Genomic DNA, 22,898 nt, shown 5'->3' on the forward strand with positions numbered 1-22,898 from the left:
CTTGCCAACTTGTTAGAAATATAGAATCCTTGATTGAAGTCGCGCCCCCTAAAAATCTACAGCGATCCGACGGACGGACAGCACGACTCAAGGTTATTAGAGAGAGCACGACTCACTCACTCATTCTCCCATCGGTCGGATTCGGTTCCCCCTCTTACCTTCTTTCCCGTTTAGTGTCAAAGAGGAAGTCTCTCCCGAAGCCTTTGTAAGGAATGGCTGTGGCTGTGGCTGTGGCTGTGGCTGTGGGGATGGAAATGTCATAAAGGTTTTAGCTCCTAACTTAAAAATTATGCAATGTATTCGGAGTGGGTCTCAATACCAGTAAGTCTACAAGTAGAAGAACGTAGATGGAGTGTTTTGCACAAATTTCCCAGCTCTGTTGGCAGGGATATTGTGGTGGCAGTCATGAAATCACTGCCTTCCACTTTCGGTGTAAGTGCAACAAACTGTGAACCATGTACACTCAAAAGTGAAAAAGAAGTTCAATGGGCGATGGAGGTAAACCTTCTGCCTTACTCGTTTTATGTTTTTGTAAAATTCCAAATAAAATTGCAGGTTATTTGCTTTGGACTTGATTTGCCATTGACTGAGCATGAAGCCATTCGTGATTGCGTTAGCATCTATTGTGACTGGTTGACTGTTTTAACCAAAGAACCCAAGGTCTGCATTCCAAAGCCAGTTTGTGATGATCCTAATATCTATGCTAGGAAAATGATACAACATTTGTATAACCTTTTTGTACCAAGAACAGAGAGTAGTTCGTATATTTTGTTATTTGTTAAATGAAGTCCACTTATTTTTTTGGTGTACTTACACATTTTATTGTATTGGAAGGTGATGATACTATAAGTAGACAGGCTGTATTGTGTCATCGTGTGCTGAGAACGCTGGAAACATTGGCTCATGAATCAAACATTTTAGAAAGGGAAACCTGGGACACCATTCTAATATTTCTCCTTGCCATAAATGACACTTTACTATCTCCACCAACAGTTCAAGGTTTAAATATTATCTATTTTGATATAGTTTGGTTATTGTTCAATGTAATAAAATATTAAAATTTTTTGTCATGCAGATGACATCAGTAGCAAGCTCGGTGAAAGAATATTGGGTGTTTTATTTAAAGTTTGGCTTTTGGCTTGTCATCGCTGTTTCCCGTCACCACCATTGTGGAAAACATTCAGAGAGCTCTGCTGTAGCTGGCGCCACCGAGTGGTTCTCGTTGACCAATGGAACAAAGTCAATTTAGCATTAACATCTCGAGTTTTGCAATTCCTCTATGGAGAACATTTACCTGAAGTTAAACTGAGTGAATATCATTCTCCATTGTTTCTTTTTATTTCACTTGAAATGCTGGGACAGGAATCCATACCTCTAAGTGGAATGCTTATTCTGCCGTATACCGTATCGTAAGCTAACACTGACGGCTTTGGCCCCGCCTATGAGATCAAAAATCTCTCTCACGTAGTTGTTTGTTAAGTTAACATATTGACGTCAAAAAAACCGTCAGCCACATCGAGACAAAAATCTGCCGCAATAAGCATTCCAATTAGAGGTATGGATTTCTGACCTAGAGAAATAGGCAGGGCTATGTTGGATGTCAGCAGTAACACATTTTCAAATTCATTGCTTTGCCACTGGCGCAAAGAAAATGGACCCTGTTCAGTTAAAAAATGAACATACCAGATAATGATTTTAAGGAATTCCGATTTAGTCTTTGGGTTATGTTCTTTAATAAATTGGTTTAGTGAACTCTTTACGAACCCAGGCTTATGTCCATACCAAGTGTATACATTTAATTTCCTGATAATTATGTTTTATTTTCAAAACTTAGGTGAGATTGAACAAAACCTTGTTCCAACTGAAATGATCAATTACAATATTGCGCAGACTTGGTTCAGATTTCTGCACACCCTTGGAAATCCAGTTTATCTTAGTCGTCCTGAAGTGATCAGTCAAACCCCTAAGTTCTACCATTTTGCACTGTCGAGTGAGATGGTTATCGACCCTTGCCAACACCCTTGTCTTTCTTCTCTGCCTCAAGTCTTCTTCAAAGCCATGCATGGAATTTCGACCCTCATCAACTCTTTTTTGGGACTGGGCCGCCTTCAGATTGAAGAAATAGCAACCCAACCGACAATGATCCCTGCGAAAGTTCATCCAACCACAACTGCTACCATTCAGTCTGTTTCTATCACTCCGCCCCATCTTCGACGTAACGTTATTCCAAAGTCATCAGGCCCTGGAAAAAGTAAATTAAAAAATTATTTATAAATTATTATCATTGTTTTTCAGTATTATTTCTGTTACAGTCCATCAACCAAGAACAAGTTTAATAGCAGGACTAACATCAAGATCATCTTCAATTCCACCTCCTCCTCCTAACATCCAACCAAGCCATCAACAGCCAGTTCAAAGCTCCGCTCAATCTCCAGGGAACACTACCTCATCCTCGTGTTTTATACCTGGACACCACAATTGTTTATCTCCATCTAGACCACAGTGCAATTCAATTTTGCACCTTTTTGGCAGTTGGCTTTTTGAAGCAGCGCTTATTGGATCTGGTATCATTACGAGATCAAGCGGGGATTGTAAGACTAAAATTGTTTTAAATTTTATTTTGTTATTGCACAAGACAGAGCGTCCAATAAGTTCATACACTTTGTATTTCCAGTACAATAAACACCAATTATTACTATCACTTGGTAACACTATAATCTTTAAAATAATTGTTTTATCTTTTAGCTGGAGCTGTTAGTCGAAGACCAAGTTCCCTCGTTATTGATAATAAGAATGTTGCTGGACCAGCCATGCCAGATTCAATCGAAATTCCTCCCAATTTGACTGTAGAGAATTTTGAAGCAGGCCAAGCTGAAGCCATTGGAGCTTTGTGCAGAATCTTTTGCGCCAAAAGAACGGGTGAAGATATACTGCCTGTTTACTTGGCTCGATTTTATTTAGCATTACAGTATGGCCTTTCTGGAGGAAAGGTAGTTCAATCTAACTTTTTGGATTTTAAATATTTCATTTAATATTTAATTTTCCTGTAGAAGAAACTGGGACAAGTAGCCTCCAGTATTCTTTTGAATTCTTGCGATCTTTTCAGACAGGATCTAGATGGTTGCATGGTTTTGCTGCCTCATTTTCTCTCCACTCTCGAACACGTTCTCCCTGAACGAGATCTTAAATTGACGTAATAAAAAAGTTTTTTTTAATAAAAATTATGAAATCCTATTTTAAAAAGCGATTTAAACGTAGACCCCAGCCAAATTCATCCATCGTTGATTTAAGAAGAGCTTCAATTCAAATTCTACTTTCAATGTTGCCTCTTTCATTGCATTTCAGAGATCTTCCTATCAAAGGTTTTTGAACTAGCAACCTGAAACTGAAAATTTAACTGACTAAATTAATTTTCACAGAGTTAATTGGATCAAGTGATAAACCCCCTATAATGTTCCAAACCTTACGACCTCGCCTTATGAATCTTCTTATCAATGCGCTTCAAGGTGAAACTGATTCAACCAATACCCAGATGCTGTTGGGTGGTCTTTTTCAATGTGTCCAGGACTCAGCAACTGTAGAAGAAGTTGAACAATTCACTCAAGAATCTTTCCAAGATGTAAAACCATCAGAATCTGTTGCTGTACTTTTATGCTCGGGTAAACATTTAAATTCAACTTTAATTGACTGTGGTTTCGTGATCTCTATGTATATTTTCTTTCTATTGCACTTGTGTTGTGATTTTTTTGCTTTTGTCGAGTAGTTGCTTAACTGCGTTAGGAAAATTGTTTTTGCGCAGATACAACCCCAGAGTCTGAAATAGAGCCATCTGAGCCTGGCAGTTTACCTTCTTCAATTTCAGTCGAGAGTCATGCAAGCTTCGAGTTAGACAGTTGGTCTGAAAGCTCCGAAATTACTGCATCTGGTAAAAATAATCAAAATTCAACCCTCAAATGTCTCTTCTCAACTGTAACAACTTTCTCTGGAACCCCATTTTCTATCCTTCGGGGCTTTCAGATTTAAACTTTTGTCTTGGCGTAGTAATTTCTAACATTTGTTCTCCATGCAATCTGATAATATCTTATTAATGGTGCTTTTTTTTCAAGCTTTCTACATAAATTAATATTTCATTGGCATCCTTTATCAGATTCAGCGTACGCGTTATTTGTCCGTGCAACTTATTTGATTTGTCATCGCCTCATTTCCTCCTGGAAAACCGACTTGAATATTTCATTGGCTGCTTTAGAAGTTCTTTCGGGTTTAGCCAGAATTCATTTTCCAAATCAAGGTACCGATAATCTTGACTTTTTTAAATATTCTTTTGTTCATTATAAATTTTTTCTTAAATAGACGTGTCAGAGTGTAAACGTGCTGTCAAATGGATCTGTGATTATATTGTATATCAGTGCTCAAGACCTCCACCCTCTCATTCAAAAGATTTGCATTCCACTATTGTGGCTGCTTATCAGTGTGTTACGACTTGGCTCTTAGAGCACCCGGTTCTACTAGTGGAAAAAGACAGTGTCCATACTGTTCTGGAAGTTATTGAACTGGGAATCTGTGGCTCGAAGTCCAAGGTAATGTTACTTAAAAACGAATCCTGGGTGGTTACAAATGTAAACCATTTACAGGGAAAATCTGGTGAAACTCCAAAGTTTAAGGCTGATAAAGAACTGAAACCAGCATCCATGAGAGTAAAAGATGCTGCTGAATCTGTACTAACTTGCATAATGGATTTGGTGGTAAGGTTGCTTGCCAAATTTTATCGAAAAATGTACAATTATTAGCTAATGGTTATGTTTACCATAAAGGGCTACTTTCCCACATTATCTGGACCTGAAACTTTATCGTCACTCTTAGATGAAGAATCTTTACTTCAACATTGCAATAGTTGGAGTAGAGGACCAGTTTTGCAAGAACAGGCTGTTTCGTATTTTCGTTATTATTCAATTAATAATTCCGCCATTTTGGCTCTACTAGAACAGCACTTAGGAAATGACCAAGGTACAAGAATCATTTGTACTATAAATGCTCTAAATCTTACAGAAAGACCCCATTGCGATCACTTTTATTAACCTCCTTTAGTTTAAACCATGTAATACATTTTAATTTAATAGATCCCCAGCCTACCGTAACTGCTCTGATTCGTGGTCCTTTTGGAAAACACGCATGGGCAATGCAGTTAAGGCACTTACCGAGACACAAATTGGGTAGTAAACTCAGTACTGTTCATCCAAATCGGCCGAGTCCATTTAAAGATCCGGGTGTTCATTTTGCAACAAAACAGCAATATTTTCCAGATTCAATTCGCAAGATTCCCCAATGCCAAGCGTAGATAACTTATTTATTGCCATTGTGTGTATGATATTATTCAAATCTCTTTCACCAGTGATTTTAGCATACCTAAAATGGAAGATGTTATTGGAAATCCATCTATTTCTGGATTTGATAAATTGTCCAAACTAATGGAGAAACAAGTTCTTTTTGAAGACGCTGCTCAAAGTAAATTCAACATTCCAGAATCTCCAAGCATTGAAAATGAATGCAAACAACCCGAGTAAGGATGTGATTACTTAATTTAATTACAGTAGGGACAGTAGCTTAGCTAGGTGGTTGGAGAGGATTATCTGCCCTGGGTAGCATTTTTTTGGGAATATTTGTCAGGATGAGTGACAAAGAAGCCTCTCAATTGATACTGCATAGGACCAGGGGAGGGACAAATAATGTAATTGCCACCACCAAATTTTTGGTCAGCTCAAAGTGAATTAAAAATATAAATATAGTTGCCTCGCCCATCCAACTTCTCAAAAATTTATCCACCCCTCCATTATAGCCCTTTTTTTGTCTAATATATTCTCTGCTTCATCCAGATTATGTCAGGACTTTCAAACTGCCAGACTTTTTCTGTCTCATTTTGGGTTTCTAACGTCTGATTCCATCAAAGAGACTCTAACACAACCTATGCCTCCATTAATGGCTCTTGATTCCAATCAGCATGGTTTTGCAAGTCAGTTGGATGGTTTAGATACAATGTCTAATCGAACCTATGACACTGCCTTTGTGTTTTATGTTAAAAAAGGACAAAAAGATGTTAATGAAATTTTATCAAATGTGGTAAGTACTTGGTTAATAGTTTATTCAAAGGCAATTCAAGGTAAATAAAGTTCAATTCAAGGGTTCAAGCCAGCTAGTTAGTCCTCATTTCTTGGAATTTTTATTGTCTTTGGGGTGGCCAGTTGAAGTGGCAAAACATATAGGATGGACTGGTCATACGCGCACATCATGGAATGTCAAAACCATTTCTGCAAGTAGCAATAATCCTCCACCTATTCCAGGTAGTCATTTGGGTTATTATGGAATGTTTTGTATATAGTTAAATTAATATAATTTTTTTAGATCGTCATTTTATTGATCATGGTGGAAGTCTTTACAATGGACAAAGACAAGTGCTCTATTGGGCAGATGCATCTTGTGAAGTTGCTTTTGTGGTTCCGTCAAAACAGTACAAAAATGAACAGGCTAAAAAAAATGAAAATGAAATTGCTGAAGAACCTGTTCTGAGGTCTAAAGGCAAGTATTTTCCTGTTCCCTTATATAGAATTTGTTTTACAGTCTGTCTTTTTGTTATCTAGTCAATTTTGATTCTTCCACTAAAGATCCAGACAGCCTGTCCACAGATTCTGAATCATCTTTGACATCAAATTCCAAACCAAGAACTCTATCCCTAAATCTCGAAAATTCTACATCTGAAGGGTTAAATGTTGGTCAAACAAGATCTTCTGGAAGAAAATTTGGACGTAGCCAAACCCACTGTGGCTATGATACGAAAATTTTTGTGGTTTGGCTAGAGAATTTCGAGGATTACATGTTTTTTCCGACAAGTAAGGTTTTTCTTCCCTTTTTAATTCTATTTAGGCATGATTAAAATGACCCTTTTAATTTAGATGAAATGCTAAATGAAACATCTACTGGTTTGGAATCCTCGTTAGTGCAACGGTTAACTGAGAAAGATTCTTTCATAATATTTATTCACACGCTCAAAAATGGTTTATTTAGGATAAAAATGCAAGGACCGGTCGGAAAGTAATGTTTGAAGAAATTAAATTTCGTAGGTTAGTTACTTTATATATAATTTTTTTTTCAGAATTAGCCTTGCATTACCATTAGTTGATGGTATGGTAGTAAGCCGCAGAATCTTGGGTATGATGGTTAGACAAACTACTCTAAATCTTTGTAGGCGCCGAAGATTAGATACGGATAGGTATGAAGACCTTGAAATCATTAAATTTCATTGATTTATTTGATTAAATTCTCAGTTTCATCCCACCACACGTGAGGAGACGACACAAAATTCAAGAAATTGTTGAACGATTTCACCTTCAAATGAAAGAAGCTGAATTTTTCACATCCTTGTTTACATCATGTGATTAAGTTTATACCGGTTATTTATTTAAAAAAAAACAGTAGATTTATTTAATCAGGTTAGTTTGTAATTAATATTATTACAAGTGTATAAAGACTTTGTTCTTTTTACAAAACTGTATCTTTTCTGGTCCCAAATTTAAGAGTTTTCGCTTAGTTGTTGGAGAAAAAAATCATTTTCAGTTTGTATAGCTATCAAACACCAACTGCAAGAAACCAAGAGGGTCCTAACTAGAATTAACCATTGCCATGCTTCCAGTTTCTCTGTGACATGAATACCCAATTTCTTAAACAATATATTTATGTGAGTATGAATTTAATAGAACTAATGGCATCACCATACTTACTGACATATCTTTAAACCATGTAGTTTTATTTGAAAATTTATAACTTGCCACCATATGGTCGATATTGGTTATGGATACAGTTATTATTAACGATACTGGATATAAAAGTAGCGTTAGTATAATTGGGTTGCGTTGCTTATAAAAGTTGACAATTGAATCCCATTTTTTATTGGATACATCAAATCTGAAATTAAACAAACGTCTTAGTTTTCTTTAAATAGTTAAAAGCTGCTTATTAAACAAACCTGTCTAATACTGATATAACGCATATCACATTTAAAAAGTAGAAAATGCTTTGATAGCTATACGCTAAATGACTATAATGTGGTACAAAGTCGGTCCACTCATTTGCAGGTGCGAGGTTGAAAATGACAACACAGTGCCATATGGCTATGCCAGCAAATAATCCATGACATAGAGTGCTAAATTTATGGAAATATAAATGACTTTTATAGGCCAAATTTTTAAAAATGTTTTCTTTGGAAAGTTTGGATAGGGAATTTTGGGAATCCATCATGTTTTTTTGTTTTAATGAATCTTGATTGACTTGTTTGAAACCATCTGAAAATAAATTAAGGATGTATTAATACCACCGGCACAAATTACTTCTTAACAACGAAGTATTTGATACCTTCTACTTCTATGAATATTTTATTAAGGGGAATACTAGCTGGTTGTGTCCCATATTTCCTCCCATAGTCACTTTTACTTTGAGAGTTTAGTTCTGGAAACCCTTCATTTGTTCTTTCAGCTGGATGACTTGTGGATTTTAATTTTGGTCTCAGACGCCCCTTTTGTTTGTCTCTATTATGATCAGTCATAGTAAATAAATTTATGTTGAGTTAAAGTACGGTGTGGTTAGAGCTGCACTGCTCCTCTTTATTTATTTCATGTTAGGTGTCAATGTGTCATTGACTTTTCTCTAAACAAATGGAAATTTTGATAAACACAACGACATTTGAGTAATAGCAGCTGTGTGGACTAATAAATGATCCAATACTCGCTACATATTCAGCCATGTTTGTTCTAGGAGCCGCCCTGTTTCAAAAGGGTGTACCTCTGTACGGCAAAATAAACCTATAAACCTATATAAACCCCATCTAGCGAATGAACTTTCTTCGATCTTATTGGTTGGAAAAATAAATGAATGTTTAATGGTTTTTATTCGCGTTATTTCACCGCGGTTCGGGAGCGAATTTGATAATGGAAGGTTACGTAAAATAAATGGTAATTTAAGCTGTTTTATGAGTTGTTCTCAACAATTTATAATATTGGCATAGGAGTTGTAATATAAAGTACCTTTATAAAATGTAGAGAGATATGTTTTCTAATATTCGCGATGATAATCCGGCTTTCGCCACCCTAAGGAGGTTTCAATAAAATGGCGGTGCAGTGCGAAGGTGGTGGCAAGGACGAACTTAAAACACAATTTATTACAAGAGAAGGAACTTATAAACTAATGACTCTAGGCGAATATTCGAGGCCCAATAGGGTAGGCTTTAATGCCCAAGCTAATACACCGGTAAAAGTATCGTTTGTTCACTTACCCGATCCGTCTGGAAACGGAGATCGCATTTGCTTGAACGTTGGAAGAGAGCTTTACGTGTACATGTACAAGGGTGTTAAAAAAGTAAGCCTTGGCCCAAACGAACATTTATTGAGTTTTTGAGCTATTACCTTATTTATTGCATTACCATTCTTAAAATGCAAAACTAATTCTTGGTGCTCGAACTTTTTTAGGCAGCAGATTTATCCAAACCAGTTGATAAAAGAGTTTATAAAGGAACTTATCCAACAAGTCATGATTTTAATCAGATGACAGTTAGTAGCGAAAGTGTCGCTCTTCTTGTTGGTTTCTCTGCTGGGCAGATTCAACTCATAGATCCAACCAAAAAGGAAATGAGTAAATTATATAATGAAGAGGTACATCTTGTTTATTTAATCATAGATTATATTTTCTGAGCTAACTGATTATTACTCTTTTCAGAGACTAATAGATAAAACAAAAGTTACTTGCCTGAAATGGTTGCCTGGCTCTCCAAATTTGTTTTTGGTATCTCATAGTAGTGGTCAAATGTACGTTTATAAAGAAGATCTTCCATGCGGAACTACACCTCCTCATTATCAGTTATTTAAACAAGGAGAGGGATTTGCGGTTTATACATGTAAAACTAAAAGTACGCGAAACCCGCTTTATAGGTGGGTTATAGGAGAAGGAGCTTTGAATGAATTTGCATTTTCACCATGCTCCAAATATTTGGCCACTGTGAGTCAGGATGGCTTTCTTAGGATTTTTGATTACGACACTATGGACCTAATAGGATTAGTACGCAGCTTTTTTGGTGGCTTATTGTGCGTATGTTGGAGTCCAGATGGCAAATACGTCGTAACAGGAGGGGAAGATGACCTAGTAACTGTCTGGTCTTTCCATGATAAACGTGTAGTTGCTAGAGGTCATGGACACAAATCGTGGGTTAGCGTTGTTTCATTTGATTCCTACACAACGTGTTATAGTGAATTAGACTTGTTAGATTTTAGCGGTAGTGATGAAGAAATAGGCAATGAACATTCTAACACAGTCCTGCAAAATGATACTGGAATGATTAAAAGCAATGGGTCTATTGGTACCACAACTGTACCGAATAAAACCAATAGTACTACTTCTAATTGTACCTCCTCAGAAGGAAGGCCACTTAATATAACTTCTTATAGGTAATTAAAGGTTATTCCACCCTCGAATGATGACCAGTTTGAAATAATGTATATCATTTTTGTAGGTTTGGTTCAGTTGGACAAGATACTCAACTATGTTTGTGGGATTTGACTGAAGATGTTTTGAAACAGCCTTTAGGCAGGACTCGTACTAGTGTTTTACTTAGCAGTCCTTCTCAATTGGCTGCTTTGGGAAAGTGCAACAATGTTGGTGGTTCACAAGGCAATTGCTTACCAAAAGAGGGTTACGTGTCTGATAGCAGTCTAATCTTGCCACCTTTCACCTTAAATACTAGCAGTGGTGTTAGAGGACTAACAGGTGGAGATACGGTTAGCTCTGGTGGAAAGACCTCGTCTCTCGAGAAAGAGAAAAAGACTGAGAAAGAGCACAAAAGGAACTTCAGTCTTGCATCTCGAAATAGCGAAAAAAACAATATAAACAAATCTTCGCATAACAGAATATTGGAAGACCCAGTACGTTTGATTGGAACTCAGTTGTGCCCTCGACTAGATGATGTACCAATGTTGGAACCTTTAGTGTGTAAGAAAATAGCTCATGAAAGATTGACAGCTTTGGTCTTCAGGGAAGATTGCGTTGTAACAGCATGCCAAGAAGGATACGTTTGCACTTGGGTCAGACCAGGAAAAGTTGTGAGTTTTCAATTTTCAAGCAATGTAGTGTGAGATTAGTTTAAACTAAGATTTGGTATTGAAATGGGATTTGTATAGCTGAATAGTTAGTATGCAAAATTATAAAATAATTATTTGGTTGGTCATGCAAATATCTATTTCTCACTTCTTTTATGATTCTTTCAATAGGTGTTTCAATAAAATACGTGAGCTCAGGTGTAAATGTTTTTTCTACATCACTAGCTATAGTTATTGAAGATAGCTGGAGTCAATAAAGATTTTGGAAACGCGCGTGTCAATAAAGTATTAAAAAGCTTAAGCTCGCGACGCAGAGAAAAACATTTTAAACTTTTAATTTTTGTGTTTTATTTTATTGAAATACTTATTGGCATGTTAGTGGCTTTTAATTTTTTAATGTTTGTCTCACAGAAATGTTCCTACATGATTTGTATTTTGCTTGAATAGGGCCTTCAAGCTGCTCAACAATTGGCCAGTCCAAATTTGAGCAATCCGAATGGAGGAACAGTTGTATAGCTGTTACTATTATAGATTACGGTCCTTTATTATTTTAAAGTTGACATAATTCTAACATTGTGTGATACAGAGTAAAACATCTTGGGTGATTGTGGAACTTTTTTGGATGGGTACCATAGTTTTGAATGTTTTTGAATGATTTAACTTAATATAGTGAAATCATCCAGTGCTAGTCTTCTACGCGTAAAATCTTATCCTCGAGTCTATTAAGTCCTAAAAACAATATTGGAAAATCCTGAACACTAAACTAGAAAGAATTCCAAAGGAAAAAATAATTTACTCTTTGTAGAATCAAATTTCATGCCACAAGAAAATAAAAACTTATCCAGGCTTCCAAATAAATTTAGCGATGTAGTTAAAAAATGTATAATCACATTTTTTGATTGCGTATTTCATATTTGTAATCAAAAAGTAGTTCTCGGGGCTACTTTTGAAATGTCTAGTTAAAAAAGTGTGCTATATCTAGTATAATTATTTAATTAAAGATGAGCTATTATCAGATGTGTGACTTAGTTATTTAAAACTTAACCAATCATGTTCAGAGTGTTTTTTTTGCCTTAATTAATTTTAATAATAATAATAGAAATACGTTTTGAAAGTAACGTATTAAAACTACTTAGCCTATTATGCAATAAATTTAACTACAGTCAACTCAAAGAATACCCCTAATATAGCTACATAAAATTATTTCAGATGAGAAAAATAATTCAGTTCATTTTCTACAGGAAATGTAAAATTATGGCTCAATTTGTTTCTCATTCTCAACTACATAAGTTAACTAGCCCAGAACCTTTTTTCCTATTACTATTACAGATAATTCTTCAAAGATGTCTGTATTTAATATTTTTTTAAATTATTATAAACTAGTCAAAAATGTTCTAGTCTAATTTTTGTTTCCTTTGCTACTTTTTTTCTTATCATTAATTTTTTAAAATTTTTAAATAATATCAGACATAACAAGTACTATTAGAATTTTTGAAATAGTCCTTGTGCCAATAATTGTTGAGATGTGGTCTGATAAAAATCTAGGGTATCATTTTTATATTTTGGGTTAGGTGTATTTGATTAGATTAAAAAACAGTTATAGTCAAATATAATTGTGGAGCCAGGTTTAATCGAGGGTTATCGATGCTTAATATACATCTTACAAAATTATTAATTTTTAAAATTTTAATGAACGTAACTTTATTTATAAAATTATTTTGCTTTTTATTGTAAACACTTCTTAAACATTTCAGCATTTAAAAATAGCTGTAGAACATATAAATATATATGTATCAACTATGTGCGATACGGAGATATTTATTACATCGAACATTCTCCTTCTCATTCTTATATAGTGTTTTAAATTTCTTTATTAGGGAAGTATTTAATTTATAAAAAAAAGATAAATTTAGTCGGTGTTTAATCTGCCATCGAATGGATGATGCACCCTTATTTAATTTATCCTTTTTAATTTCTAACAACCTATGCCAAATTTATTGAAAGTGTAAAATGGGATAGTTGAATGTTACGTAGGTGATACAAATGGGAAAATATACTAATGCAAATCGAGTACAGAGTCAAAAAAATGACTTTTGTTAGATTTTATAAAATAACTATGTACAGAATGGAAGATAAAAAAATTTAATGCTATTTCCCCTGTACATACATGTTTTTAAATTTCACAAGACCTAAATAGTGGCTTCTTGACTTTTTTTGGAAATAGTTTGTAAATACTTTTGTAATTATGAAAAAAATTATAAAAAGGTGCGGAAATGCGGTCATATTAGAATGGGTGTGTTTTTTAGGCCTTAAGAAATGTTTGGTGTACTGGAGTCTGAACATAAAAACCAACCATCACCTCTCCATGTAAATAAAAAATTCCAATATTTACATGGTTGTAAGTTGCAGTTTCAATAATAAAAAAAAACGGTTGCAAATTGAAAGTTAGAAATGGGATATTTTATTGATGGAATAAAACTTTTTTAATTAGTTACCACATTTAGTTGTGTATATCGAAAAGAAAAATTTATTCTGTTATTATTACTACAAAATCTAGAATATAGTATAATTATTTTTTCTTGTTTACGTCTGTTTTAATGGAATTGTGGTTTTAGTTACAAATTTACCATTCAAAGAATATACGCATTTAAAATGAAAAAAGTGACAGCTCAAATAATAAATCTAAAAATTTCATGAAATTCAGTCAGCTACTTTAAAAATTTTTTTTTTTAGATTTTACATGATTAGACTTCCTAGTTCGTTATAAATCATTATATATATACGATATAAAAAATATGTACAACAAAGAACATTATTCTAAAAAATAAATGCTAGTGACAAATTAATTTTTCAGTTCCAATACTGACAGCAGTGGATTTTTTTGTATATTGTTTTCTGGCATTTTTTGTAGCACTAGCTACTTTTGATTTGGTTTTTACACATTCTTCTGACATATCAATACCAGAGTCTTCCGTACAAGTATCACTGTGCGTAGTAGCACCTTTTTTCGTTTCTTCTTCTATGATTATAGTCCTCATAGCGCAAGATGTGCAAATTTCCACCATCGTCTTGAAGCAAATAGAGCAATTCACGCAGTATGATATTCTCTTTAAATCTGTTGGTTGGACAGCTTTATCTTCATCTAGCAAACCTAGTTTCTCTAGTAATAATTGGCACATTGGTTCCCACACATTTTCCACGCCATCATAACCTAAAATTAAAAAAACATCAATTTTATCCCATTTCAATAATTTATTTGTTTGTACCAGGAAAGACATTCATATCGATAATGGCATAGTTTCCATTGCTTCTGTCAATTATTAAGTCTATACCAAAGAGGTCAAGACCCAATTGTTTCTGCAATACGCTAACAATTTTCTCAACTTTGCTAGCATCAGGAGACATAGTAACTGTGTGATGATCATCATCATCCATCTAAAATAATCATAATTGTTCAAAATAAAAATTCTTAAATAGGTATGAAATATACCTTTATTAAAGAAGAGGCTGAATTAGGTTTTGATATGTCATGGCTATCGAAGAAAATTGTTTCTCTATCTGTTAAAAAATAAATTGCTTTAAAAAATAAATAGAAAAGCTTAAGATTTGAAATCTAACCTGTGCTCCCAGAAGGGAAATTTTTTAAAGAAGGCCTTTCAATGACAAAATGTTTACTACCAATAATGAACAACTTGTAAAGTGTTGCGTTGTGGCAAACAAATGTTTGCGCAACACAAGGAAGCGTTATGTCTTTCAAGCCATGATCTCCAAAGACCAAACACATCTGAAAAATATAAAATTTTAATTTTGCGCACTCAGAAATTAAGCTTAACATTCAATATTTTTAGGTTTTTTTTTACAAAGTTAATTAGTAATACCTGATGGGCTAAACTGGATCCATGCGCTAAGACTGGTTTACAAACTAAAAATGTTTCAAACATTATTCAAAATCAATCAATAACATTAATGTTAATAGTTTAACATTTCTATTCTACTATTAAATTATTTTTGCAAGAAATGCCTACCTATGGGGTAATTTACATTGAATAATTTTAATTTTTCCGCATTCTCTTCAACATTTGTGGTAGTAAGCTCAACAAAATTTGGAGTGAAGACTTCTCCTTTCAAATGGTAATTTTGATAATTAGGTTGAATTTTTTATTATTATTCTACAAACCAACCAGTTTTTCCTAAACAGCAATCCTTGACCAGCTGGTACTGTTCGCATCTGTTCAGAAGTTTACAAACATTTGAAAGTGGATCAACGACAACAACCTCAGGATGATTTTCAATGTATTTCTGTGGTAAAAGTTAATAATGTAGCCACTAGATCCTTAGCTACAGTATAATGAATTACTTCGAAAGAGTTAAGGGCGCAAATGGCTTCTGGATTTCCAAGATCTGCCTTAACCACTATATCGGATAACTTGTGCAGAATAACAGAAAAAGGACCCTGATTATCTAGAGGTTCGTCAAAATTCAACTGAAGGATAGAAAAGGAAATAATTCAGATTATAACTTAATTTGATAATTTAAAACAATGTACTCACTCTTACTAACTGCAACCCATACGATCTGATGTTTTAAATAGAACATTAGATTATAATTAGAAAGAAAAATCTTAACCAGTTAAACTAGCTGCACTGGCAAATACTTACTGACAACACTGTGTAAACATCTTGACATTAAATTTTTTTGTCTTTTTTTCACTCCACCAATACCCGATACTCTTATTTGATTGGTGATCCATAATTGATTTTGTTAAAGTTCTTCTACCTAGATCCTAAGAAATATCCGCTATATTCATTTTAACAAATGTAAAATAACTGATTGTCGGTTACTAAACTTTATACCAAAGCAAAAACTACAACTATACTTTTGTTATTAAGGGGAATTTGATTGTTAGTTGAGACTGAAATAGTTTATCTTATCTTTGGCAGATACTGAATAGTCGTAGTACTATTTGCTGATCCCCATACTAAGTTTAATAAATCAGTTATTCTATAGCAAATAATGTTTGATTATCAGCTCTATAAACTTTGATTGCTTCACGGTGGATAATGGCTTAGCTTTTCTAGAAAAGTATTGGGTGTGTAGGTGCAACTTTCTATAAGTGACACACATTCTTAATTATGTCAGGCTTCTAGCTTCTGGAGCTTAGAAGGATGCAAGGGGCAGGCTTAAAAAATTATTACCCAAAACATTTTATTGTAATTTGCAATGCTTCGATATTAACTAAAAACGTAAAATAGTTGGGTCAAGGGCATGCAATTGATTCAACTTCTCAAATTGTACACCAAGAATAAATAGTTTAAAGATAAAAACTTATGATTTTGGGAGATAAAATTGTCAGGAAAATGGTGACAATATTAACTTAATCCGAAATTCAGATATTTCAAAATTTTAAACAATTTGATTTGAAAAAAAGCAGAACAGAATGTTGCAAAGGCTTGCATTCATCGTCCTAAATAACTTTCATTTTACGTAATTAAATCGCTTAACTACCTTGACTTTATCCAGAATTACTACTTACGTGAAAAAATACTAAGTTACTTAATCATCGTTTCATTCGTAATGACGTCAAAGCTAAAAAGTGATTCCAACTTTAGAAGAAACGGGAATCTGTGATCGTAAAATAAATTACGTAATCGAAAGTTCCCAACACAGTTAAAGTTTTTGTTACACGATGAAATGTAATTTATAGTTTTCGAATTGTAATGAAGATGGCGCCTAAATCTCTTTTCATTTTATCTTTGGGAACCACCAAGATATTTAAAAACCTGTTCTCGAGTAAATGAAAAGAAAAAATATTGAAAAGTACGATTCTTCCTTATTATGTTCATTAAAACAACGGTCATATATATCGCATTTTGAAAAATTCCAACCTTAGAGAAAAATATCAACCTTAGAAAAAATTATCAACCTTAGAGAAAAATATCATTAAGAATTTTCCAAAATACTAAAACCCGGACGCAGTATGACTAAATAAGTAGGTGTAGATAACTTTTGAAACGATTGAACCGCGTAAAGAAACTACCCGCGAAACGACAATGAACAAGACAATGTTTTTGTTAAAAGTATAATAAAATGGCCTATTTCGATTTACAGGACTACACCCTTAGCCTTTCGTAGAATTAATGGAAGAAAGATTCCAAACGTTGATGAGTTTAAGTTTTTAACAAACGAAGTGTATTAGTTTTGACTAGAAAGGCCAAAAACCCTCCTTTTTGTTACATCTTTCAGTAATTTTATTTCCTCAAAACAACGCTCGTTTATGTTAATTTCATTAGAAAGAGTTTGAGGTCGATGGAAGGCGCTGGATTCAATTCCTTTCAGTAATTAATTAATTTCAATCACATATTCCGGAACTTTTATTGCATCAATTGGCCCCAATGTTTGTGTTGGTCAGATCCCTAGGGTTAATTCTCGAGCTGTCACATTACTCTGTATATAACTGTAGAATGAAATTTAGCCAAGTATTAAAGTTGTACCGTCCAACCAACTGGTATTTGGAGACTACACCAAATTTCACCTGTCAGTAGGTTAAAATAATGTTTATGCGCCGGAATTTATAATACGGTGGATAAACATAAACTGGTTGGAGGCCTAGAGCGTCATAATAACAATAAAAATAACAAAAACTGGTTCAGGGCACCCTTCGCCAAATATTAACCGACTAAAACCAGAAACTGGAAATGTAATTTTCTACTGACCGTGACCTCTCGCGATTGTCTCTCGGACTTGGAAAATGGTTCCGGGTGTACGAAGACTAGCTTCCCTGGGAGCGCGTCTTAAAGATAATTCTTGACTCGGATCCAGACAAACTGGGTCACCAAGACATCGGGGGTTCCAAAGTAGGGGTGAACGATCCCAAACACACAAAAGTTAGACCTTCTCGAGGATGTTACGTTACAACGGGAGGCGCTTATACTCAAATAAAGTCTCTAGGGCAATATTTTTCTTCCAAAGAAAATTACGCGTTTCAATAGGGATTTGGAGAATCTCCCGTTTCGCTACGGGCCAGTAACTTATTTTTGCAGGATATGCGGAAAAGCGTGACGTAGTTCGGCTTTGACCCGGTGGCCGACGTATTTAAAGCGATACCGGGTCAAGTTTCGAAGAATTTTTACTCCGAACGTCGAAGGATTCATACCGAGCACGGTAAGAAATATTTTGACATCAATGAAATAGTTTTTCATCGGCTTGGAATACAGTGATAAACGCGGGATAAATTTTTTCTACCTTCGCGAGATACAAGAATAATCAAATTGATTTAAAGTACTTAATCGTTTTCCACAGCTATTCCTGTAACTAAAAATCGAAACGATGAAGACGGTTTACATTATTTTCGCCACGGCGGCTTTGGCCAGTGTTTGCATGGCCCTTCCTGGTTCGGACGACGGCAAGAATAGTACCACAGTAGGAGTTGGTCGAAGAGCGCGCTACGACGAACGCAAGTTCAGTAAATACGACGTTGTTGAACAAGGCCTCAAGAAAGAGCCCAACCAATTTCTATCCTCCAAGAACCTAATTCGCACCTTCGTTAAGTTATTCTTTGGAAACGACGAGGAGAGCGCCGCCACTTCGAGACAAATTCTTAATATCTTGGTGAATTTCTTTAAGAACTACGGAGAAGGACTGGTTTTTAATAGACGAAAACGCCGCGACAGTGAGCGCCAACATTTGAAATTCCTATTACGAATAATACCCCGTCGCGGCGTTTTTGGTCTAGTGAAAACTAGCCTTAACCGAAGTCGTTGTCATTGTCTTAACAATCGCCGGGGTAAAATATTTCCAGGTAAGTTTATTGGATATGCTCAAAAATTCTTTCGGCCAACGAGCGAGAGCTTCCGAATCTCGAGGTTTGAGGGACGCCATGGATGACGCTGCCAGTGCCGGAGCATCCATTCTTAAGGGATACGTCAAGTCTATTATGACCAAGGACAGACATTGCGTCCAGAGGCATTTGTGCGAAGCTAGCAAGGAAGCCGTAAAGGATGGCCGGGAAATTGGATACCTTATTGCTCAATTTGGAGGGTAAGAAATTTTCTTTTAATTTCAACGTTGTTTCTTGTCTTTCGGGTAATACTGCGTTCCAAGCTACAAGCTCTATTCGAACCAAACTTTGGTGTGGGGTTGTGTTAGCATTTTTTCTCTCCTAAACTCGACCACGGACGTGTCCTTAAGCATTGCCCTTTCTTGACATTGTAGATACGCCGCTAGTTTTGCTTTGGACGGTCAGAAAACTAACGCATTCCAAAATAATTACGACGCCACCAGGAAAGGTCGAAGCGGGGAGGACTGCTCAACAATTTACCCTACCTGTAACGAAGCGTAAATGGACTACTAAGCGGTGATGTCTCAACCATCACGGCGTTGATCCTTCTACTCAGATAACATTACTGTACATAGATAATTACTTTTCAAGCGTATTCGGCTTTCGAATATAAACCATGGCAGAACTAGAAGACATCTTACATTTTACTTCTGTCATACTTTCCCCCAAAAACGCTAGTTTTTATGTACAAAATGTAGATCTCTCTTCCTTACACCAAAAGTATTTATTCATTAATTAACACATACTGGTTGTGTGTAATTTTTAAAACAGCGTGCGCTTTCGCAGCTTTGAAAATAAAAGTATTTTGTTTTCTGTGAATAGGTCTTTCAAAGAAAATAAACCAAAAACTCCACATATACAGTACAATTAATTGTCCAAACCATTAAAGGGGCTCCAAAGTTCGGTGGCAAAAAAAAAAAGAAAATTGAGCATGCTTTTCATTCCCCCCAACCCCTCACTCGGCCTTGGCAGAGGCGGGCAGAGTCAACCGTAAATTTCGTACTTTACTGACTTTAAACACATTTTGCCACCGAACTTTGGAGCCCCTTTAATGTAGTTTTCCTATATCAAGTTGCCTTCTTTATACCCGTGCTAAACCCTTAGTCGAATTACTATGTTGCACAAGAAAATTATATATGTATACATCATTACCCTGGTAATGATGTATACATATATTATTTTCTTAGAAAGGCTTTCTACCATCTGGGGCTAAGATGGGGGTGCCTTTCTGCATTTACGTAATCACTTAAGCCAATCAGGAGACAGGCGTTTGTTGTTGACTCGATCCACAAAACGTTCCCGTGATTGCGCGAAGAAAATGACTGATGATTCTTGGAAAAATACCTGTACTTTAACAAAATTACTTGATAATCATAAATAAAGGAATTTATTATTCTTACCTATTTTCGTTCAATCAAAAAGATGTGTATTAAAATTTTACAAACTAAATATTGCACAAAGCCTTGGCACTAAAAGATAGTGTCAATTCGATACAATTTTTGAGCGGCGCGCGCCAACGTCATAATAACTAAGCCCCTCCCATCCTAGCGACTGAGGCTACACACCGATCAAGGTTCGTAAAAGAAAAGCACACCGATCATGTATTTTTCTCGACGGACCTTGAGGCTAGAGTATACAACTATACACTCTTTTCCGCGGTATTTTCCTGGGCGCGTCCATGTTTGGTTTTCCCCCTTTCAGCCCCTTACTCCATTACGGATACCCAAAGAGTGGATGCTAGACTGCCCGCTGAGGGCCGAGGCAATGGCCGACAAGCGGGAGGCAAGTAAGAGGGGTAAAATAAAGGCGCGAAAAAGAGTGTATACCTAAATGTAGTTCGATATTCATGATTGAAATTAATACATTCATGATATACATGGAATATCTAAGTTTCCATTGCCACTGTGCTAAGAATGCACCCGGTTTCAACTACGGCGAATGAAACACGTATCTTCAAATTCACTTTAGAATTCAAAGTCCGTGCTCCACCTAAGACTTTTCGGTCCTGCATAGTCGTTTTTGGTTATATTCCTTTTAAAAAACTCGAGTTTTTATCACACTTAAATTCTAAGTAATAATGATTCATTATTTGGCCCATGGACTAACTAACACGAAAATCCCTGTTGTAGAAATTTCTTTCAAATAACAAGAACATACTTAGATTCCCGAGAGCGTATGAACGTTTATACATTCCAGACCCACTAGCATGATCTACTACCTAACGTTTCTCTCTGAAACCAAGAACGTATATATACGTTCTTGCTGAAACGGAAACCCTCCATTTTCCCAACGCTTTCTTTTATAATTTAAGAAAATATGTATTAGTTAAGGAAAAGTTTGATTTAACTCGGTACTTAGTTCGTGCCACTTTAATAAAAGCTGAATTTAGCCAAGTGCTTCGTCTATCCTTGGATTAATTAATTTATTAATTAATTAATTAATCCAAGGTCTATCAAAGTTTTGAATATTATGCCAAAAAAGTATTTTAAAACAATTAGTTCAAGACAAAGGGTGTTACTGTTTCAATTTGAACATGGATAGTAGATTTTAGAGGATCGGTAAAAAGCCTGGTTTTTAGCCCCCGTAAACCAATTACAAGGTTATTTGAAAAAAAAAACAAGTATCGCTAAGAGTTTACGATACTGTTCGAAAAAAGATAAACACGAGGTACATTTTTACTCCAAAAGGTATTTTTTCACGTTTTTATAGATTAAATATGATATACTAAATATCAGTTGATAGGTTTTATTGAATCAAAAAACCAAAATTAAAAATTACTAAAATATAAAGCGCAAAAAAATTACGTAATATCAACCGCATTAGATTGCCATTGTGTGTGTGTGTGTGTGTGTGTGTGTGTGTGTGTGTGTTCTAGAGGTCGGCGTTCAGTTAACTTTTATCCATGATTAAGCAATCTTAGTGTTATCCATAGATAATTATTCGCAGTTAAAATTGACCGGTCTCAATTAATTAAAAAATTATCCATATCAGTTAGCTGTGCAACATAAATATTTGAACACACACTTATATTTTTAATTTAAAAAATGACCATTTTAACAACCCGCGGAGTGTTATTATTATTTAAAAGAATTAGGCTTTATGATTTATTTTCGTCTGACGTTTTTTTAAATAAGGGAAGCTTCGGTTGTTTGATATATTTTTAATCGTTTATTTCAGGTTACAAAAAAATTGAATTGGTGAATCACCTACCCAGATGTGTTTAAAAAAATCCAAAATAAGTTTACTCAGTTTCCGTTTAAATGAATTAATTAATCGTAAGCTGCTGGGCTATGTGATGGTAATTTGTCGGCTCGTATATTTCTGCTAGCATCCGAGGGTAGTAATAAAGTGGTAGCGTATACTGATTTTGGATATATTACGAGTATTTAAAAGTATTTAGATTTAGGCAATGGCAGGTAATGAATTAAAGTCAACGCACAATGATAACCTCAATATGAAACGAAATGTGCGTAGTCCAGTGTGGGCTCATTTTCAAATCGTGGGTAGTATGGCTCATTGTAAATATTGCGAGAAGTACTCCATACTTTAATTTTGGTATTTACGAGTGACGGGGTTTAATTTGTTGCCAGAAAATGTAAACTTTACTAAATACATTAGTGTCTCAGCGTACAGCGACAAATAAGCGGGCCCCTCCCACCAATAAATTTTCTTTTGGTAGGAAAGTTCAAACCGTTAAGCGGGCCCCTTTTTAAGCAATGCTAAGTGGGAAACCCAACGCGATCGCCTCACTTACCTCGGATAACACCGGCCCCGTGAGAATATACACTGTATATTAAAAAAAGGGATCGTATCATGAAATTATACTTGGAATGCCGGGGGTTGTTTTTTTTTAATTTTTTTTAATATATTCGGCTATGGGCCAGTTTCAACCTCCTGTGGGCATTCGCTCTTACAGCAAGCGGACTGAATTT

General features: G+C 35.1%; 5 protein-coding genes across 10 annotated transcripts; 3 read left to right on the forward strand and 2 right to left on the reverse strand.

Annotated features, from left to right (window-relative positions):
- Positions 1-98: 98 nt before the first annotated feature.
- On the forward strand, positions 99-7,452 carry LOC149948637 (ral GTPase-activating protein subunit beta). 4 transcript variants are annotated; one of them, XM_090173702.1, is made up of 24 exons: positions 99-498; positions 556-757; positions 835-999; positions 1,076-1,309; positions 1,835-2,251; positions 2,313-2,591; positions 2,746-2,990; positions 3,051-3,193; positions 3,259-3,362; positions 3,420-3,659; positions 3,800-3,925; positions 4,148-4,288; positions 4,351-4,577; positions 4,632-4,742; positions 4,812-5,004; positions 5,118-5,331; positions 5,390-5,557; positions 5,871-6,114; positions 6,176-6,335; positions 6,397-6,570; positions 6,657-6,881; positions 6,945-7,083; positions 7,145-7,261; positions 7,317-7,452. In XM_090173702.1, the coding sequence occupies exons 1-24, from the start codon at positions 295-297 to the stop codon at positions 7,429-7,431; spliced, it is 4,587 nt and encodes a 1,528-aa protein (XP_090029828.1). In that variant the 5' UTR covers positions 99-294; the 3' UTR covers positions 7,432-7,452. The 4 variants fall into 4 exon arrangements, with proteins under 4 accessions (XP_090029828.1, XP_090029827.1, XP_090029829.1 ...); XM_090173701.1 differs by having other exon boundaries at positions 100-498; positions 6,633-6,881; XM_090173703.1 differs by lacking the exon at positions 3,800-3,925 and having other exon boundaries at positions 100-498; positions 6,633-6,881.
- On the reverse strand, positions 7,379-9,078 carry LOC149948638 (transmembrane protein 237). The gene is made up of 4 exons (XM_090173710.1): positions 8,401-9,078; positions 8,015-8,330; positions 7,770-7,953; positions 7,379-7,708 (listed from the first exon to the last, which is right to left on the reverse strand). The coding sequence occupies exons 1-4, from the start codon at positions 8,588-8,590 to the stop codon at positions 7,562-7,564; spliced, it is 837 nt and encodes a 278-aa protein (XP_090029836.1). The 5' UTR covers positions 8,591-9,078; the 3' UTR covers positions 7,379-7,561.
- LOC149948639 (WD repeat-containing protein 20) lies at positions 8,862-13,477 on the forward strand. 2 transcript variants are annotated; one of them, XM_090173707.1, is made up of 6 exons: positions 8,863-8,996; positions 9,084-9,399; positions 9,510-9,692; positions 9,757-10,481; positions 10,547-11,132; positions 11,577-13,477. In XM_090173707.1, exons 2-6 carry the CDS (start codon positions 9,151-9,153, stop codon positions 11,643-11,645), a joined length of 1,812 nt encoding a protein of 603 aa, XP_090029833.1. In that variant the 5' UTR covers positions 8,863-8,996; positions 9,084-9,150; the 3' UTR covers positions 11,646-13,477. The 2 variants fall into 2 exon arrangements, with proteins under 2 accessions (XP_090029832.1, XP_090029833.1); XM_090173706.1 differs by having other exon boundaries at positions 8,862-9,399.
- Positions 13,478-13,616: 139 nt separating this feature from the next.
- Positions 13,617-16,801, reverse strand: LOC149948640 (inositol-tetrakisphosphate 1-kinase-like). 2 transcript variants are annotated; one of them, XM_090173708.1, is made up of 11 exons: positions 16,325-16,348; positions 15,788-15,912; positions 15,680-15,704; positions 15,487-15,612; positions 15,311-15,428; positions 15,155-15,250; positions 15,008-15,051; positions 14,748-14,913; positions 14,620-14,687; positions 14,396-14,564; positions 13,617-14,340 (listed from the first exon to the last, which is right to left on the reverse strand). In XM_090173708.1, the coding sequence occupies exons 1-11, from the start codon at positions 16,331-16,333 to the stop codon at positions 13,961-13,963; spliced, it is 1,326 nt and encodes a 441-aa protein (XP_090029834.1). In that variant the 5' UTR covers positions 16,334-16,348; the 3' UTR covers positions 13,617-13,960. The 2 variants fall into 2 exon arrangements, with proteins under 2 accessions (XP_090029834.1, XP_090029835.1); XM_090173709.1 differs by lacking the exon at positions 16,325-16,348 and adding an exon at positions 16,663-16,801 and having other exon boundaries at positions 13,620-14,340.
- A 1,183-nt stretch (positions 16,802-17,984) lies between these two features.
- LOC149948641 (uncharacterized) lies at positions 17,985-19,674 on the forward strand. Its single transcript, XM_090172315.1, has 4 exons — positions 17,985-18,290; positions 18,429-18,737; positions 18,928-19,166; positions 19,341-19,674. Exons 2-4 carry the CDS (start codon positions 18,456-18,458, stop codon positions 19,465-19,467), a joined length of 648 nt encoding a protein of 215 aa, XP_090028441.1. The 5' UTR covers positions 17,985-18,290; positions 18,429-18,455; the 3' UTR covers positions 19,468-19,674.
- Positions 19,675-22,898: the final 3,224 nt, after the last annotated feature.

Source organism: Leiobunum rupestre, chromosome 4 (genome assembly GCF_980474605.1).
Source record: "Leiobunum rupestre chromosome 4, qqLeiRupe1.1.hap1, whole genome shotgun sequence".
NCBI classification, from domain to species: domain Eukaryota; kingdom Metazoa; phylum Arthropoda; class Arachnida; order Opiliones; family Sclerosomatidae; genus Leiobunum; species Leiobunum rupestre.

Excerpts from the sequence above, each read along its gene's own strand:
- LOC149948637 (XM_090173701.1), top strand. The coding sequence starts at position 295 with ATGTATTCGGAGTGGGTCTCAATACCAGTAAGTCTACAAGTAGAAGAA. Across the intron at positions 758-834 it reads TGTACCAAGAACAGAGAGTA|GTGATGATACTATAAGTAGA; the intron begins GTTCGTATATTT and ends TTGTATTGGAAG. Across the intron at positions 3,363-3,419 it reads CAGAGATCTTCCTATCAAAG|AGTTAATTGGATCAAGTGAT; the intron begins GTTTTTGAACTA and ends TAATTTTCACAG.
- LOC149948638 (XM_090173710.1), bottom strand. The coding sequence starts at position 8,590 with ATGACTGATCATAATAGAGACAAACAAAAGGGGCGTCTGAGACCAAAA. Across the intron at positions 8,331-8,400 it reads AATATTCATAGAAGTAGAAG|ATGGTTTCAAACAAGTCAAT; the intron begins GTATCAAATACT and ends ATTTATTTTCAG. Across the intron at positions 7,709-7,769 it reads CATGGTTTAAAGATATGTCA|AAATTGGGTATTCATGTCAC; the intron begins GTAAGTATGGTG and ends ATATTGTTTAAG.
- LOC149948639 (XM_090173706.1), top strand. The coding sequence starts at position 9,151 with ATGGCGGTGCAGTGCGAAGGTGGTGGCAAGGACGAACTTAAAACACAA. Across the intron at positions 9,693-9,756 it reads GTAAATTATATAATGAAGAG|AGACTAATAGATAAAACAAA; the intron begins GTACATCTTGTT and ends TACTCTTTTCAG. Across the intron at positions 11,133-11,576 it reads GGGTCAGACCAGGAAAAGTT|GGCCTTCAAGCTGCTCAACA; the intron begins GTGAGTTTTCAA and ends TTGCTTGAATAG.
- LOC149948640 (XM_090173708.1), bottom strand. Across the intron at positions 15,251-15,310 it reads TTGCTGTTTAGGAAAAACTG|GAGAAGTCTTCACTCCAAAT; the intron begins GTTGGTTTGTAG and ends ACCATTTGAAAG. Across the intron at positions 14,688-14,747 it reads TTTCCCTTCTGGGAGCACAG|ATAGAGAAACAATTTTCTTC; the intron begins GTTAGATTTCAA and ends ATTTTTTAACAG.
- LOC149948641 (XM_090172315.1), top strand. The coding sequence starts at position 18,456 with ATGAAGACGGTTTACATTATTTTCGCCACGGCGGCTTTGGCCAGTGTT. Across the intron at positions 18,738-18,927 it reads GACAAATTCTTAATATCTTG|GTAAGTTTATTGGATATGCT; the intron begins GTGAATTTCTTT and ends AAATATTTCCAG. Across the intron at positions 19,167-19,340 it reads CTTATTGCTCAATTTGGAGG|ATACGCCGCTAGTTTTGCTT; the intron begins GTAAGAAATTTT and ends TTGACATTGTAG.